The sequence below is a fragment of the Haemorhous mexicanus genome, chromosome 9, assembly GCF_027477595.1.
Source record: "Haemorhous mexicanus isolate bHaeMex1 chromosome 9, bHaeMex1.pri, whole genome shotgun sequence".
NCBI lineage: Eukaryota > Metazoa > Chordata > Aves > Passeriformes > Fringillidae > Haemorhous > Haemorhous mexicanus.
Window position 1 is genome coordinate 29749230 of NC_082349.1, and position 12890 is coordinate 29762119.

The following is a 12890-nucleotide window of genomic DNA, read 5'->3' on the forward strand; positions in this document are numbered from 1 at the left end:
CTGGGCTTTGGATGAGATCTTACCCTGGGCTGGGTTTTCTCCCAATAGCTGAGCTGTTCCTAGGGGAGGTTTTATTGAAAATGCCATGTTTCTGCAGGAAGTTTTTGATCTGATGAATCACAGCCTTTCCAGTAACAACAACAAAGGAGGTTTTCCTGCTCTTGAACATTTTATCTTCCCCGAGAGACTGAGAGGTTTCTTTTCCCCACAGCCTGAGGAAGCCAAGCACGTCTTTACCATCCTGGGTTTGGCTTTTTACATGGGGAGGAAGGGGAATTCTCTGTCTCCTCCAGCGGACATCGAGCTGTTTCTTTTCTCTAGAAACAGCCTCTGATGAAGAATTCTCTACCTCTTCCCTAAAGAGATAGATGATTTTTTTTTGGTTTTAACAGAAAGTGGCAGAAATTTGCCTGTTCGATGTACCTGCTCCCACCTGTGTGCATCCAGGCTCTGGATCCCAAATTAACTGTGAAGTCCTCAGCCCGGCCAAAGAGAAAGGGACTTTTTTTGCCAGGTTATAAGATGAGGAAGAAGGATTTTAAGCTGAGTGAGGGTAGATTGAGGAAGAAATTCAGAAGGTGTTGAGGCCCTGGAATGGATTGCCCAGAGAAGCTGTGGCTGCCCCATCCCTGGAAGTGTCCAAGGCCAGGCTGGGTGGGTGGTGGGAGGTGTCCCTGCCCGTGGCAGCGAGGGTGGAACAGGATGATCTTCAAGGCTCTTTCTGACACAAACCCATGCTGGGATTCTACAAAAGGACCACGGGCAACCTGCAAAGGGCTGCAGAGTGCCCCTCTCTGGCCCAGGCTTTACCTTTGGCAATTTTGATGTCCAAGGCCGTGCGGATCAGGGCCATGAGGGTGGAGGTGAAGTGGACTGTCATGTCCTCGGCCACGGGCATGTTCATCAGCACCAGTCTCTGCGCAAGAGAGAGAAGAAAACAGCGGACGGAAAACAATATCGAAAAACACATCGACCAGGCTGGAGGAAAAGAAATTAAACATTAAACAAAAAAAGGGGGGGGTGGGAAAAAAAAAAGAATCAAAATTAAAAAAATAAAGAAAGAAAGAAAAAAAATAAAAAGCAACAAGGAGTGTCAAAACAGCACAGCCAAAAAAGAAGGGCGAGGATCACCCCACGGCCCCCCCCCACCTCCCCGGCTCCTTCCACCCCAGGACACCGGCTCACTGCCTTCCAGGGCTCCTCCTGCGCCCCAGGAACGGCCCCTGAGCCCCCCTCCCCACGGCACCGGGGCTGCCGCAGCAGCCCCTGGCACTTTTGGGAAGACACACCCCATCCGTCAGGGATGCGGGCATGTGGGATGTGCGGGAGGGGAGACGGGCTCAGGTTTCCGTTCCCGGGGGGGTTTGGCTTTCCAGCTGTCAACCCTTCCCAGCTGGGGCAGGGGAGAGGAGGGTCCCTAACCTTCAGGGACTTCAGATGGGCTGGATTCCTCTAGCATGCTACATCCTGGCACTCCCTTTTTTTGCATCTTTCAGAGATGAAGTTTGCCAGCACATGCAGGGGGTCCAAATTATCCATGGGTGGGGAAGGGAAAGGAAGGAAAGGGGAGGGTGGAAAAAGTGCAGAAGGAAAGAGAAAAGGGCAACCAAGGCAGGTTAGACACGCCATGCTCCTTCCCCACCCTGGCAAGGCGGGGTGCAAACCGAAGTGACCAGATCCACTTTCCAGAGAGTATATTTTGCTTTGTGAATACCTTGGGTCAGCCCTTCCCTGCCCATTCCTTTTTCACCCGGCTTCTCACATCCCTTTCCTGCTTTCAAGCCTCCCTTTTTCCGCCTGGAAAAGTGTGATGGTGGATGTATGCTTGTGTGAACACACATGTGAGAGCCTGAGAGGGTGGAAGCGTGTTTGGAAGTGTGCAGGAACCCCTTTGTGCTAACCCTGCTAAAAGGCCGAGAAAATCCCTAATTTCCTCCTCAGCAGCAGATCCTCCTGTAGCTCTGGGGCTTGTCCTGGCAGCTGCTGCCCTCAGAAAGCCACACAGCTCCCACTGCACATCCTCCATGGCTTCCCATGCTCCTGATCCGCAGCTGGGGCCTGACTGACAGCCACCACTCCGGGTGGGACAACTCAGAGCTGCCTTTGGAAGGCCCCTGGCTTTGCCTTGCACAAGCAAGGGAAAGGGCTTGGACAGCCCCTGCTGATGGCCCTGGCTCCTCATGCACAGCAGACCTGCTCCTATGGGATTTGGGATTTGTCCCCACTGCCCACCTGCTTCCCATCTCCATGGGCTTCTGCACCGGCTGGGATGAGGACGGTTCCAAGCCCCTGGGCATGAACTCCTGAGGACACCTCACTGTCCCAGCTGTGCTACAGGGCTGTTCCTCACCTCACCTCCTGCAGCCCTCCCACTTCCACACTCCTGCTGATCCTGCCCCTCCTTTTCCCCTGGGAGCTGCGAGCGACCACGGCAGCGTCACACAGGTGGGGACCAGCCAGCGTGGCCAGGGCTCCTGTGGGCACACCAGGCTCCCCAGGAGTGAGCCAAACACACGTTGGACACCCCGACCAGTCCCCAGCTCCCCACCTCCCGCAGGTGGCCCGGCTCCTGCTGGGCTCTAACCCCCAGAGAAGGAAGGGTTGATCTACCTTATAGGCCACTTTGGAAGGACATCTCTTGCCGAGGCCTAGCGGTGGTGACATAAGAGTCAGCATTTCATACATCTCAGTGTAATGGATTCGGCCACTGCTCATGGAGGGGGAAGGGGAGGGAGGGAGATGCAGAGAGAGGAGGCATTCCCAGAGAGCGGAAAAAAAAAACCAACAACGTACGAACGGAAAAGAGTACAGGAGAAAACAGGAGAGAAAAAAAACAAACAAACAAAAAAAAAAGAAACAAACGGACAAACAGGAAAAGAACAGGAAACCTGTTAATCAAGGCAAATCATACATGAGAGACTGTCCTGATGTGGATTTATAGCACTGCTCACACAGACCCAGGAATGCTGGCAGAAAGCGACTCACCCCTCTCCTCTCTGCTGCTGGCCTCAAGCGCCTGTCTCGCTACCAGCCTGGGACGACTCCTGTGCTCTGAGCCCCTCTCCTAAAGCCCTCCATGAGCCCCCACCTCGTCCCACAGGTTCCAGGGCTGTGTGCGAGTGGTATAAATCAGATACACGGCACTCGAGCCATGGGTTATTTCAGGTAAGGGTGCTTTGCACCACGGCGCTCCGTGGCCTCCGGAGCCTCTTCCCTCCCGGGGGGGTGCCTGGCATTTGCTTGGCATGGCCACCTAACCCATAGCCAAAGGCTGTGTATCCCCAGCTGGTGGGGTCTATGCAATTGGGAGGCAGCATCTTGCATAGAAGGCAGTGGGCCAGGGTCACTTGTCAAAGGAAGATGCCCAGTTGCTTCCGTCTGGCTCTGCGGATGGAGCACTTTCCCACCATGCACCAGTGCAAAAAAAGGCATGCTGAATCGGCTGGAAAAAAAACAAAACAAAAAAACGGGAGGAAAAGTTGGGCATGCCATGCTCCCGCCCTGGCTCTCTCCCACATGCGGCTGCAAGTTCCACCAGGTTGGAGTTTAAAGAGTCTCAGCAGAGGCAGCTGTTTGGGCCTTCCAACATTGGGGTTGGTTTGGGTTCCCCACGGGAGCAGTTAGGGTGGGACGCCCTCCCTCCTCCCCGCCTTGCACTCCTCTGCTCCATAAGGACCTGCCTGGGATTGCTGAGCAAGGAATGCCACCAAAAATTGGCCACCCCAGGCTGCCCTCTGCCAGGGCTGGGGTAGCTGGGCTGTGCCTCCCTCTCTCTGCACATCCACATCTCCCAGGGATCCTGGGCTTGGTCACCTCTTCTTCCCCTTGTGCCAGGACCCCAGCCTGCCACTGCAAGGTTTGGGATGGTCAAATCACCTCGGGACACCAAAGGCACCGACCCTCACTGCCAGACAGGAACCCATCTCTGCTGGGGTGCCCTGTGAGAGAGGGCACTGCCAAAAAATTAAGCATCCCCACGGGATCGTGGCTTCTTCCCTAGAATGTGCTGAGAGCAGTGTGGAAAGGAGAGATGAGGTGTCCTCAGGGTTTGGAAGCAGCTCCCTGGTCAAAAAGGCCCCTACCAAGATAAGTCCTGATATTTCAGGTGTGAACAGAACTGGTGACAGGAGCTGTCTGGGGTGCAGTCACACCCAAAAGATGGTTGATAAGAACTCTGGAGAACGATGAGCAGGAGGATCAAGAGGAAATATCCAGGAGTCCACAAGCAGCACCTTGGCAGGGCTGGATGAGCACCAGCTCAGGGTGAGATGACTAAAATTTTCATGCATGAATTCAGTGCAAAAAAGGAAGCAAGACCGTGATCTTCCAGCCAGTGATCTTCCAAGACAGTGATCTTCCTCCTTCCTGGCAGGGGGGATTTGGGGAGCCCAGCACAAAACAGGCACTGCCTTTCAGACTGAGATTCTCCACACAACGAAGGAGGAATGGAGTCCAGAAAGGAAGAGTTTGCATCAGTGACCAAGAGGGATCCCATGAGAGCTGCACACCTTGCTGCTCCTCAGAGCAGAGATCTTGGAGCTTTCTGAGCAGCACAGCTGTGCCCAGGCACCACCTCCCCACGGGGTGAAGCACAGGCAGGCACATGGAATGAAATCCATCTGAGCAGGATTGATGCCTTGTGCAGGCTGAGCTAGAGCAGAGGCTGGACAGAGCTAAAGAATAAAGCAGGGGTTTATTAAAAGGCCTCAATGGATCCACCTTGGGCAGCACAAGAGCCCAGCCAGGGCTGCACCCAAGATAAACCAAAATGGTCACAAAATGGATCCCAGTCATGGGGTCTCTCACTGTTATCAGTTCTGCTCCATTTGCATGTTGGAGTTCATTGTCCAATTCCAGCTCCAGCCCATGCAGTCCCACCCTGCTTGTTTTTCTCTCTCCAGCCCACGTTGTTTGTGCTCTTGGGCTGAGATTTGGATCATTTGTCCTTGGTGCCCAGCTAGAGCAGGAATTGTTTTGTCTCCCTGCTCTGTGCACAGAGCTCACCATCCCCTAATACAAAGCCCAGACCCACACACTAAAGCAGCACAGAACCTGAAAAACACAAAAGCTCAAACCTGAGGCATCAGGATGACTCCCAAGAGCTGGTCCAAGCACGGGCACACCCAGGATGGGGGATCTGACCCATCCATCCGTGTCTGGACAGAGATGTGACCCACAGCTGCAGCACAAGGTGGCCACCAGGGATTAAATTATTCATTATTCTGTGATTCTGTAAACCCTGTGAAACCACCAGGCATTAATGGCTCGGCCCTGAGAGAAGCCTGTTAGTGGCAGAGGAGGAAATGTGGGAGACAGCACGTCTGTCCTCCTGTGGTTAGGAAATAAGTGCTGTGCCACACAGGCTGTTAGGAAGGGAGCAGCAGGAGTGCTGTGAGAATAGATTCAGGAAGAAGTGAAGTCCACAGGGATATTATCTGTGGAGCATTCACCTGGCACGCAGGGCAGGCTCACTGAACTGAAAGGTGTCTGCAAGCTGACTCGGCATTTTGGGATCTGGCAAGATGCAACATCCACATGGAAATTATTCTTTCATCTTTTGGGAATTGTTCCAGGGCAACAGGAACTCCTGAAAATCTCCTGTTCTTGAAATATCTCCTGCACAAGGAGGAGGAGACTGAGGTAACACAAGGTAGAGATGGGGATGGGGATGTCTCCCCCACATGACAACAGAAGCTGTTCTCAGTACTCTTTGCTTCTGCCTCTCCCTGAGTTTATCCACCTTCACTGCTCTGCCCATCCACAGCCAGCAGAAATCCGACTGCTCTGAGACTCCCTCTTCCAAGGAAGCATTGCAGGTGCCCCTGTGAGCCCCAGGTGATCCAGCATCTGAGAGTTATTGAGAAGGGCTCAGCACTCCTCCCAAAGGTGTCTCCTGCCTGCAGGGACCCGAGCAAGTGTCCTCAGCCAAGCTGCCATCTTCTGCCAGGGGTGCAGCAGCAGAGAAGAGTGGAAAGACTCCAAGAAACCCTTCCTGGAACAGGTGACCCCATCTGAGACTCTTGCAAGAAATCTCCTGTTCCTAAATCCATCTTCCTCAATGAGGTGACCAGTCGTCGGGGCCTCGTGTTCTTTGTGCTGCTTTGCCTCTGGCAAAACCGTCCCCACGTCCAGCTGTGGAGGGTGACAGAGCTGTTCCAGGGGTGGCATCTGGAAGGAAAGCCTTTCTGATGTTTCCAGAAGGATGTGGCGACTACACCACGCTGCAGCAAGGAACCCTCCTCCTCTGCAGAGGCAAGAGCAAGGGCTGGGGTTGTCTGAGCTCCCTCGTGCACCTCAGAAGCCGTGAGGGATGCAGAAGGAAGAGCAAGCTCTGTGATTCATCCTTTTGTGCCATAGGCACAGACAAAGGTGTCACGGCACCTCAGAGAATGCAGCAGATGCAGGATTTTCCTCGAGTGTCACCCCAAAATAAAATTTTTAAAAAACCCCTTCAAGTCAGAGAGACACGGGGAGACCAAATCGCTGCCCTGGACTCGGGGCCAGCAGCCAGGAGCTGAGCTCAAGGGAGAGGAGCTGCCAAGCTCCAGAGGTGTGCCCTGGTGTCACCATCTCCCAGGCAGATCCAGCCAGCTACGTGCAAGACTAGCAAAGAGTCCTGCTCCTCAGAGACGTGATTGTTTGTCCTCCCAAGTGCCACCCTCGAGGACAGAGCTGTTGGGTACAGCACAGCATCCCCCAGGGACAGGGGTCACCCTGGCCTCCTCGTCCTCCCCCAGCCCTCACTGTCCAAAACAACAGCAAAATCCCCAACATCCTCCAGCCTTCCCAGCTGAGGAGCAAACCCTCCCAAAAACCTCGTTGTCCCCCGTGAGGTGCTTGGAGAAGCCGAGCAGGGACGGTGGCATTTGGCCCGGCGCCCCTCGGGGCTCTCTGCACCGCTGGAACTGGGGCAGGGGGCTTTGCTGGGGGGCACAATTTGTCACAACCCACCCCAGGAGGCTCTGAGCCCCCTGGCCCCACTGATGCCTCCCCTGGAGGGGAACAGCTGCTGGCTCTGGGAGGCAGTGGACCTCTTTAAACTCGGAGGAAAGCAACGTCAGGGTTCCCTGGGGAGGCGCGGTGGCAGTGGAGCGGGGAGCAGGGGTGGATGGTGTGTCCCGTGGCCAGGCTGTGGCGGAGGACTGGGAGGCAAACCTTGCACGCCACCCTGTAGGGGCAGTTCTCTCCTAGGCCCAGAGGAGGCGAGATCACCCGTACTAATTTGTACATATCCTTATACGAGATCCTGCCGCTGCAAAGGAAGCACAGGTGGGTTAATAGGACACTGAGAGGGTGGAGGGGAGGGTGGAGAGCTTAACGGGGGGATGCTGGGGCCGTCTGTGGGGCAAGAGCCCCAGCAGAGCACAGCTCTTCTCCTGCTCTGTCAGAGCCAGAGAGGAGAAAGAGTTGTGAGCATCAGCTACTGCCTTTTCCACCATGAGAGCTGGCTCTTATCTCCTCACACTGTCCCGTCCTCACCCTGGAGGACAGTTTTGGTGGTGGACACCATCCCGTGACCCTTCCTCGTTGTGCCCCTGACCCCTGCGCCTGGTGGGAGAGGGCTGGGATTTTACACAGGGTGAGCCTGCAGCTTGGTGGAGTTCTAACCCGTGGAGTTGTGCCCCATCACATCACCAGAGCCCCTGTCCTCACACAGCCAACCCCCTGAGAGCCACGAGGTCCCAGTGAGGTTGGCAGCTGAGCCACTCGTGCCTCCAAGATCTGGGGAACCTGAGACAGGGAGGGATAATGTGACCAGCTGGTGGCTGTGGCACCTGGCACTCTCCAGTCCAGCCCTGTGCTCTGACCACCAGCCCAGCTCTGCCAAGGGTGCACATTATGAGAAGCAAACCTCCCCAAACACACAGACCCCCCCTTTCCTCCCACTGAAGCACATCTGCCCAGATGCAGCCATCCCTGGATACGGCCGTATCCTCCGGCACCGCGGGAACGAGGAAGCAGCCGAGGCAAAGAGCTGGCAGGAGGGGGTGCAGGATGCTGAGCTCCCCACTCTGCTCCAGCCCAGAGCCCTTGGGGAAGCGTGGGGTGGAAGTGCTGAGGTGCAGCTGCTGCAGCCTCCCGGGCATCCTTGGACAAGCTTGGAGGGAAACCACGGGGGAGGCAAAGAGCGGCGTCACCGTCCCACCCCCAGGCGCCTTTGCCTCTGGTTTCTTTCTCCTCGCTCCTCTCCCGTCCCTGCTCCATTGCTGGCCAGAGGTGAAGAACCAACCAGACCCCAACCATGTGGACAAAAGCCATCCCTGCTCCCCCCTGGTGCTGGATGTTGTCCCCAGGAGAGCTCCGTGTGCCGGTGCTGCTGTCGGGACACGCTGGGAGCTGTTGGGATGTACTCACCCGTTCCTGGCCTAGCACCGGGGCCAGGGCTGCCAAAACTGTCTCCTGTGTCCCCTAACCACTGGCTACAAGCATGGCTTGCTCAGGAGTCAGAGGGGCACGTGACATGGACAGGATAGCCCAGGCTTGTTTTACAGTGGCTCCTGGACACTGAGGCCATCATCATGGGCCATCATAAACTGGCCACCGGCCACCACCAAGTGCCCAGTGTGAAGAAAACCATCCCAAGAGCCACCCCACAGCTAGCAGCTGGGTGTTTCACTGCTCCACCTCCTCTCCTTTCTCTGGTTGGAGCTGATATTGGGCATAAAAAAATACCTTGGCTGGGGCTGGTCTCCTGAGGTTAAGACACGGAGGCAAAGAGTCTCAAAAAGGAGACTCTGGGTGGGGGGGGGGGCCAAGGCCAAGAGTTAAGATGGCACAGGCTCCCTGGCAGTGGTGGATCACAGCCCCAAGGAGTCCCTGGGCTCTGGAAGGGGCCACATGAGGCACCCCGGTGGGGCTGGCGCTGAGTGAAGGGCAAATACATTCCCAGAGCTGCCTGCCACAGGTCCCCCGTTGCTCTAGGGATGCTTGGGACCATCCCAGGAGGAGGAGCAGTGGAGAGCAAGGCCTCTGCAGCAGCAGCAGCAGCAGGACCAGAGCCAAAATCTGGCCACCTGGGGTGTGTGTGGGCCCTGTGAGCCCCCAGCACTGCTGGGACCAGGCTGCTGCCTCCAAACAGGAGCCCTGTTCTCCAAGGTCCTCCTCAGCAAGGGCAGGTCTGCAGCAGCCAAAGCTCTCCCACCTCCAGAGGGGCGAGTGGGCTGGCCAGCACAGAGCACAGCTCCCCAGACATGCCCCAAACCAGGTCCTGTGCAGGTGGTTTGGCAGGAGCCCAGCAAATCCCCACAGGTGGGAACAAGCCCTGCTCAGCCCTGCTCTTACCAGGGGCTCTGGGTGGTGGGGAGGAAGGGATGGAGCCAGCCTCAGGACAAAGGCTCCCAGCTGGTGCACGGGGACAGGAGAGGAGGCTGAGAGGGATCTGCCTGCTGGGCAGGGAGGAGAGGAAGAGCAGGAACGTCCAGCACTCAGGATGAACACCCCGTGGCAAACTGAACATCACCCAAGACGCCTGTGCCACCAAGCAGTACAAGAACCAGCTGCTGCCCTTGTAATGACCACAGGTGACAGCAGCACACCCCTGACTGTCCCAGACACAACTGAGAGCTACAGTTCCAGTAGGAGAGCACAGAGACCCTGGTTTAAAACCAGCTCTGAGAGGCTGGTTGGGAGAGAAGGAGCTGGCTACATACCACGCTGCTCGGTCATACTCTGCCCAGATCCGGACAAACTCATCCAGATGGTGAGGGCCCAGGATGGAGGAGTCCCGTGTCAGGTACTCAAAGTTGTCCATGATGACTGCCACAAACAGGTTGAGCATCTAAATCAAAGGGGGAAAAGGCAGAGAGAAAGGAAGGTGAGGGGAGAGGGAGCAGAGAAGGGAAGGGAGAGAGTGGGGGGAAAGTGGGGGAGAGAGAGCAGAGAAGGGAAGAGGAGAAAGAGTGATTGTGGGGAGGTGATGGAAGATGACCTGATGGCTGGGGTGCTGACAAGGGGGACCCCCAGAGCCCTCAGAGAAGGCAAACTCACCAGGAAGGAGCAGAAGAAGATGAAGGACACGAAGTAAACGTAGGCTAGGTCAGTGCCGCAGCGCTCGTTCTCGTTCTGCCCGGACGTCGCCGTGGTGTCCGGCTCGCAGCCCTTGCCCTCCAGGCAGGACAGCATGATCTCCTGCCACGCCTCTCCAGTGGCACTCCTGTCCCCAACACAGCCCTGTCAGCAGCTCCTGGTGGCATGGGACTGAGCCAGGATGCCCCCAGGAGAAACCTCACCACCCCCTGCCCACATTACACACATCTCTGGCGTGCAGAGGAACGTTTTCCACGGCTGCTCACCTGAAGAGGAGCATGAGGGAGCCCAGGAAGCTGCGGAAGTTGTTGTGCCTGTTAATGTGGCTTTCCTCGTCGAGTTTGATATTGCCAAAAACCTGCAGAAGGGAGAAAAAAGGCTCAGCTCTTCAGGCAAGAGCTCGTCAGCCAGGGAAGCAGCTGCACGTTCGCACTGCCGTCCTTGAGAACGTTCCAGGTTGGGTTGGACAGGGCTCCGAGCAACCTGATCTAGCTGGAGATGTCCCTGCCATGGGGCTGGACAAGGTGGCCTTTCAAGTCCCTTCCAAGGCAAAGCATTCTCTGACTCTGTGATTGCACGAAAAGTGCCCCAGCAAACACAGGCTGGTGCACAGCCAGCGTGCCAAGGAGCTGGTGCCAGGCAGCCACCGGGGAAGGAGACTCTGCTCTCCTTGGCAGGGATTTGCTGTGGGTGGCAAAGGCTGCGAGAGGCTGAGCTACCATGGAAACAGGAGCATGGAGGGCCTGGGATCAGCTGAGTCCAACCATTCCACATCCATCCCCCAATGCCATCTGAGCACCACACGGCACCCAGCGACCCCAGCCACGCTGGAGGTGCAGGGACAAAGTCCCACCGTCCTGGGTGGGTGCTGGGTCACACTCCTGGACACTGCCAGGAGCTTTTGCCTTGCTGGAGAAATGGTCTGTCATGCTGGGGTCAGGCACAGCACTGAAAACAGGGTGGGGAAGGGCTCAGGGAGGGAGGGAGAGGCCCACCATCCCCAGGGCCAGGAGGGGCAACTAAGATCAAACTTTGGGCAATATTCTAACAACAACCCTCAGCCAAGGCTGTGGTAAGACATTCGTAAAGTGCCTCAAATTGGAAATATGTGCTGTTATTACTGTTAAATATTTATTCCCCTTTCCCTGAACCTAAAAATACACCAACTGCAGAGTATTTTTTCCCTGTACAGGTTTTTTGGAATGTGTAATTGTAGAATATTTTCTGCCTCCAGCTATTTTGCTCAAATAACGCCCACAGACTTTACTGCTTGGGGATTTGTTCACAATGGTGTTATAAAAAAAAGAAAAAAAATTTAAAAAAATAAATCTAATACTACCACCCAGTAGGGAGGGGGGCTGAGTCAGATGGTGGCTGTTTAGGAGAACACCTGGAGGTGAGGTGAGTAGGACAGGGTGGCAAAAATCAGCCACTGGAAGATGCTAAACAGCAGAGCTGCCAAGCAGCACAAGCCAGGGGCCTCTGTCACCCCAAAATGAGGCACTGGGTACTGTGGCAGCTCACAGGGCAGCTCCACAGCCCCAGAGGATGCTTTGTCACATCTCCAGCGTGGGATTTAGTCACAGCAGAGGCGAGCCAGCCCTGCAGCACGTGTGGAGCTGAAGGGTTTGGCTCACGTGCCTCTTATTCACCAGCTGACGCCTCCCCGTGCTCTGCAGACCCCCCAGCAGCTGGGAGATCAGGGCAGGGCCCCAAATGTGAGCACCCAAACAGACTGACAGCAGCACAGCTACGGGGGCAAGATGGATGGCAGACACCCAGCTGAGCCCCCAGGGCCACATCTCCAAGGTACCAGTTGGGAAGGCAGCTGTGGAGCTTGACTGAACAAGGCCATGGCAGTTTCCCCAGGGCCCTGCAGCTCCCAGAGAAGCTGCTCCATCCTCAGCACCCTCCTGGCGCTGCGACTGGGTGCAGCAATGACAGGCAGGCACAAGGCTGGCTCCTGTGTGCAGTACTGGGGACATGTCAGTGTCACTGTCTGTGCCAGGGGGACACACACGGACACGTCTGCCTCACCTGCATCCCAATGATGGCGTAGATGAAGAAAAGCATGGCAATCAGCAGGCAGACATAGGGGAGTGCCTGCAAGAGAAGCAGATGAGTCATCTCATCTATCACAGGTCCAGCCCCAGAGGAGTACAGCACACACAGGTGAGCTCTGCTGCTCCACCTCTCCTACAAAGCCTTGGGAACAGCCTGTATTTGGGAGCAGCACCACTCCCCTGTGGCCTGGTGTCCTAGGGTGATGTTATGATGCTTGTATCCCCATTGGTGTGTTCTGTTTATGCTGGATATTATGTTCTGTGCCTTCAAGACTGGCTCTGAAGAGCAAATGTTTTGTTTTGTTATCAGCCTGCTCCCCACAGAGACATGGCGGGACACAGAGACAGGGCAGTACATAGTGCTGCTTTTGCTTTTTGCTTGTCTTTTTGTTTTGCTCTTCCTTTTTGCTCCTGCTCATTAGTTAGTTTAGCTAAGCAGTCTGAATTTTTCCCTGGACTGTTTTTCCTTCCCCTTTCTTGGAACCACTCAAACCTGCTCCAGACTGGGACCTGGCAAACACCCAGAGTTTGCACCTTGTGGCTGCAGCAGCCATTCCCAGTGCTGGAGGGACTGATAACAGAGCGACCACCCCCAAGAGAGACTTTCTGAATTTGTCATCTTTTTCAGAGCGGTGACAGAGTGTTGTCACCTGGTATTGTTCATTTTGTGTGCTGGGGGTGCTGTGCCTGTTAAATAAACAGGTTCTTTCCACTTCTCTCCGAGGAATCCTTCCTGAACCGGCTGGGGAGAGGGGCCGTGTGGGTTTGCTTTCTGGAGGGGCCCCCTTTGGAGGTTTTCTC

The 12890-nt window shown here is 55.7% G+C and overlaps 1 protein-coding gene across 1 annotated transcript in view; it reads right to left on the reverse strand.

Annotated features, from left to right (window-relative positions):
• CACNA1E (calcium voltage-gated channel subunit alpha1 E) overlaps positions 1 to 12890 on the reverse strand; it is a 124919-nt gene that overhangs the window by 11745 nt on the left and 100284 nt on the right. The window contains exons 34-39 of the mRNA XM_059854744.1: positions 12064 to 12129; positions 10293 to 10384; positions 9988 to 10153; positions 9651 to 9778; positions 2611 to 2707; positions 811 to 916 (exon numbers count right to left, since the gene is read on the reverse strand). Of these exons, the coding sequence (XP_059710727.1) occupies positions 811 to 916; positions 2611 to 2707; positions 9651 to 9778; positions 9988 to 10153; positions 10293 to 10384; positions 12064 to 12129 (655 nt within the window). The remainder of the gene's footprint in view (positions 1 to 810; positions 917 to 2610; positions 2708 to 9650; positions 9779 to 9987; positions 10154 to 10292; positions 10385 to 12063; positions 12130 to 12890) is intronic.